Source organism: Orycteropus afer, unplaced genomic scaffold, assembly GCF_000298275.1.
Source record: "Orycteropus afer afer isolate SDZICR_OR568_19922 unplaced genomic scaffold, OryAfe1.0 scaffold00007, whole genome shotgun sequence".
NCBI classification, from domain to species: domain Eukaryota; kingdom Metazoa; phylum Chordata; class Mammalia; order Tubulidentata; family Orycteropodidae; genus Orycteropus; species Orycteropus afer.
Window position 1 is genome coordinate 5,671,156 of NW_006921594.1, and position 5,081 is coordinate 5,676,236.

General features: G+C 47.3%; 1 protein-coding gene across 1 annotated transcript in view; it reads right to left on the reverse strand.

Moving 5' to 3' along the window:
• Window positions 1–3,136, reverse strand: part of IFRD1 (interferon related developmental regulator 1) — a gene marked incomplete at its 3' end in the record, with an annotated part of 22,179 nt that extends 19,043 nt beyond the window's left edge. The window contains exon 1 of the mRNA XM_007945022.1: window positions 3,040–3,136. Coding sequence (XP_007943213.1) covers window positions 3,040–3,136 — 97 coding nt within the window. The remainder of the gene's footprint in view (window positions 1–3,039) is intronic.
• Between the last annotated feature and the right edge of the window lie 1,945 nt (window positions 3,137–5,081).

A 5,081-nucleotide genomic window follows, 5' to 3' on the forward strand; every position in this document is an offset into this window, starting at 1 on the left:
CTGTGATCAAGAAATTCATGGCACATTTACTATTCTTAAGATTAAAAAAACAAACCAAACCCACTGCCATCAAGTCAATTCCAACTCATAGCGACCCCCACTGGGTTTCTGAGGTGGTAAATCTTTACAGAAGTAGATTGCCTAGTCTTCCTTCAGCAGAGTGGCTGGTGGGTTTGAACCGCCAACCTTATCTCAAGATAAGCTAACGATATTCCTCTAAAGGGAATAAGCTATGCCAGTTGATATAATGAAGTATAATGAATAAGTAATGAAGCCAAGATCCCAAAACTCCTTAGAGTGCTTAAAAAATGGCATCTTTAGGACAGGGGGAGGAAAAAAAAGGACCACAAGTCTTTCAAAAACATAAATGGCCATCTCAAGGGTTCTTGACAGTTTCTGAGCAATGCTTGCTGGTCCTCTGACTAACTTTTACTAACTTATTCCCAAGTCAGTTGACATTATTCTTTTTCGTACTCAGCCTATTTCTAAACTGCCAAGAAGAGTACTCCTACAACAGCCCTTATTCCGCTCCCTTCCCTATTTCAATGGTTTCTCTCAAAGTTTCAAGGCCAAGAGGGAGGTTAAAAAATTCAAGAAAATAAAAAAACCCTGTATGAATGCCTACTATATCTTGTGAGTAGCACTCAATGGGGTGGCATTCTTTAGACACCCAAGGAACCTGGGTGGTACAAAACAGTTAACACACTCAGCTGCTAACCAAAAGGTTGAAGTTCAAGTACAATCAAAGGCACCTTGGAAAGAAGGCCTGGTGATCTACTTCAGAAAAAAAATCAGCCATTGAAAATCCTACTGAACACAGTTCTATTCTGACACACATGGGGTCGCCATAATTTGGAATCAACTCAACAGCAGCTGGTGGTGCTGGTACTGACCAGCATGTCCTTGTTCTTTCTTTAAAATGCTCACTCTGCAAATGCTTTGACAGAGGACAGATACACAGGAAGCCAGAGTCCCAAAGAGGCCTGTGAATCAGACTAGGAGGTCAAAAGAAGCTCCTTTGAGGTGAATAGTGGTCATGAATGGATGAGAACAATTAGGGAACGGGGCATTCAAATCAAAGAAAACAACAGACATCCAAAAGATTCCATATTTAGGCATACTGTCTAGTGTGAAAGATTTAAACTTCATTAGCTTCCTAGTACCCACCATTAAAGGAGCTCTGGTGGCGCAGTGCCTAAGGCATTTGACTGCTAACCAGAAGTTTGGCAGTTCAAACCCACCAAGCACTCCACAGAAGGAAGATAGTACAATCTACCTCCATAAAAATTTACGCCTCAGAAACCCAGTGGGGAGGCGTTATGAGTCGGAATCGACTTGGTGGCATTGGGTTTTTTACCCACCATTAACTTAAAAAAAAAAAAAAAAAAACACCTTTTTTTAATGGAAAACCCATTCAGGTGAAAAGTTGGATATATATGTGAAGAGATCTTATTTCAAGGCCATTTCTTCTATGTCAATTAAAATTACGGTAAAGTGGTGGTTTGTAAGAAAGCATTAAGTTTGCAGTAATTTTTCAGCTCAACTACTTATGTATTGAATAAGTAATACATTCATGTGGAACAAAAGTTTAAAAAAGTGAATCTCACCCACACATTCCTCCCCAGTTCCATTCATCAGTCAACTAGTTAACAGGTTCTAGTATGAACTTATGAAGATATTCCAAATGTATGAAGCTTTATATTCTTTTCCATTTGCTTTATATACTAAAATTCAGCATTTAAAAATATCTTGTTTACTAAAAACATAGAAAAAGCAGCAGTAACGTTGATGAAAGGCCACAAATGAGTCTCAAAGTAAAAATCTGAAAGGCAACCCCAGGAGGAGGTATACAAGGATAAGGAAGATCTGTCAGGCAGGCTTCAGGAAGGAAAAAAAAAAAGGTTGCAGTCTAACTTCTAACCTAAAAAAGGAGCCGGTGGCGTAGTGGCGAAGGCATTTGACTGCTAACCAGAAGGCTGGCGGTTCAAATCCCCCATCCACTCCTTGGAAGGAAGGTTGGGCGATCTACTTCCGTAGTGATACTGCCTCGGAAACCCAAGGAGGGGTCCGACTCCACGGCACGTAACAACATATTTTATTTTAATACATGACTTCAGTTCAGTGGAGTGCCCTGTAGAAAGACTTTCTGTCTGGAATTTTTTTCTTCTTTTTCTTAACCATATGGTTACTAAGCTGAGAGCCACTGATTCAGTTGAGCACCTAGGCATCCAAGAAAAGCTTGAGCTTTGCTGTGAGAAAAAAAACCCTAAACTTTTAGCCAACTACAGTGTGCGCTCTACTGTCAATCCCGGACTCGCCGCACAGGATCCATAGGAAACACAGTACAAAGGACAGCAGGAGGTCGTGCTGGCTGACGGCAGCGGAGCAGAGCGCTGGAGGCTTCGGCACATGCTGGACAGGGGCAGGATTAGAGCCTTAGCTGGGGCAGCAGCTCAGGGCTCCGAGACCTCCGCCGGGCCAGGTGGACGTGCGGCAAGGCGGATGCATAGCGAAGCCAAGCAGGAGCCTCTGCGTCACAACCGCCCCATAGCACAAGGCCAGGCCGCGTGACGCTAGAGCCCGTCCAAACTGGCTGGACTTTCCTGAACGCGCTGGGCGGGTGGCATTCGCGCGAACTCTAGGTTGGAGTTGGAGACAAGGCAGCCAGTGACAGCACAGACGCCAACTCCAAGTTCTGCCCCACCCTCCGTCAAGAACTCGGGAGAGCTCGCACCAGCTTATAATGACAGCTCTCTTCCGCCAACCCAGATCCCAGCCCACAATCGGGCACAAGGATCTACTAGCTTCCCTGCCCCCACGGCCGGTGTTGAAGAGTCGGGTTCGCACACCAGATCCGAATAGCGCGATGCATGGCTCCCATCGCACACTGGGAATTGTAGTTCGCCAGCCCACCCAGGCGCCCTCGAGACACCAACGTCTGAGGAAAGCAGAGAACTACAAGTCCCACTGTAACTACCGCAAGGAGACTCGCTAGCCTGGCCGGCAATCAGGATGTGGGTGGCGAGGATATCCCCTTACCTGCCGCCGTCGCTGCAGCTGCTCCTGCGCCACCGCCTCCGCCGCCACTACCACTGCCACCGCGGTGGGGAGTGTTCCGCTTCTTATTCTTCGGCATCGTGGGACGCCCGGTGCCGCCTTAACTCGGAGCTTAACGAGGATCAGCCAATGGAGCTGCAATTTTTACTCGTGCGTCTGTGCGGCGGGCGGCTGAGAGGCGAGTCTTCGGCTAACAACAGAGGCGAGAAGCGGCGGGGGTGAGAGTGGGCGGTGGCGGCAGCAGAAATCCCCGTGAAAAGCTGTGATCGGAAACGATACATGTTTCTCTTTAGCGCGGGAGCTAAGGCGGGGCAGGCGAGGCCACGACGCCTTAAGTACCAAGACCGCCGTCTGTCGTCACCTTATGTAGGCGGGACGCGAACACTCACTAGCCAATCCCTGTAGATCGCCCCACCAGACTCCCATTTTGGGCAGCCCATGGAGCCCAACTACCAGTCCCAAGCCGCAAGTTTTCCATCAGCACCCAGGAAACAAAGCTTCGTTGCCGCACTGAATGCTGGGAAATGTAGTAGGCGTCGGGGCGCCAACCTCCAGCTCTTTCCAACTGGCTTCTGTCCTCCTTTGCTTCCATTCTCGTGACTCCTTGCGGTCTTAGGGCGGCCTCTGCTTTGAAATTGAAATTGTTTAAAGTCTTGGGTGATGAGCAATGGGGTGGGTATGCCCCATGACGTGGCCAGCTTCCAACTGGGACCTAGGCAGTCAACTTTGCTCATCTGTCTCCAGCTGTTTGCCTTCTCTCTAACGCTTCCCCGACTTCCCTGAGGTCTCAGGCCAGGCACAGGTGTACCCCTCCTTGGAAACATTTCGATAGTTTTAATTACTGAATTCAGTTGAAAAGCTGAAAAACCCACTACCATGTAGTCGATTTGACTCATAGCTCCCTATAGGACATAATGGAACTGCCCCATAGGGTTTACAGAAGCAGACTGCCTCATCTTTCTCCCCTGGAGCGGCTGGTGAGTTTGAACCCACTGACCTTTTGGTTAGCAGCCAAATGCTTTAACCACTATGCCATCAGAGCACCATTGAATTCGTTTAGCGATCATGAATTTCCATTAATAGGCTGTGGTTCATAGCTATGTATCCTCATCCTCGAAAAACTCAAAACTCACTGCCATCTAGCAGGTCTGACTTACAGTGACCCCTCCTTGGGTTTCCAAGGCAGGATCACTACCGAAGTAGGTTGCCCAACCTTCCTTGGGGGAGGGGGGTGAGTAGCTGAACCGCCAGCCTTCTGGTTAGCAGTCAGATGCCTTAGGCACTACCCAATCCATGTAGTTGGTGTATTTCTTCTAGACTAGAAGTATCTGGCGATTCAGTGTCATAGGTTTCTATACAAGTCTGTGCCCTTTTGACAATTCTACCAGCCACTGAAGAGGTCAATTTGGGATAAGGGCTGGTTTCAGAGAAATTAACAGCTGGTAAAACAAACATGAGCTATAAATTCCCATAATCTGGATGTTTCCTTGGTTCCTCCCCTCTCCCCTTCCCCCACATGCTCTGTCATCCTTGTTACATTTGTCATGTATTTAGGACCTGTTATTAAGTTCATGTACTATTCTTATGACAACCTTACTGAGTCATCTCAATGCAGGTGACTCATAAATCACTCCACCTGGCTTCTGAGCTCATGATTTTCAACTGCCTGTAGCACATTTCCTCCTGGATATCCCCAACTCAACTCAACATCTCAAACAAATATGTTGTTATGTTGTCAGGTGCTGTTGGGTAGGTTCAGACCCACAGTGACCCCAGGTCTGACAGAACAAAACAAAATACTGCCCAGTCTTGCACCATCCTGACAACGATTGCCATGATTGAGCCCATCATAGCAGCCACTGGGTCAGTCCATTTTGTTGAGGGTCTTCCCCTTTATTTTGTGACCATCTACTTTACCAAGCCTGATATCCTTCTTCAGGGATTGGTCCCTTCTGACAACATGACCAAAGTACCATACCATACCATGGCCATTCCTGCTCCTAAGGAGCTTTCTGGCTGTACTT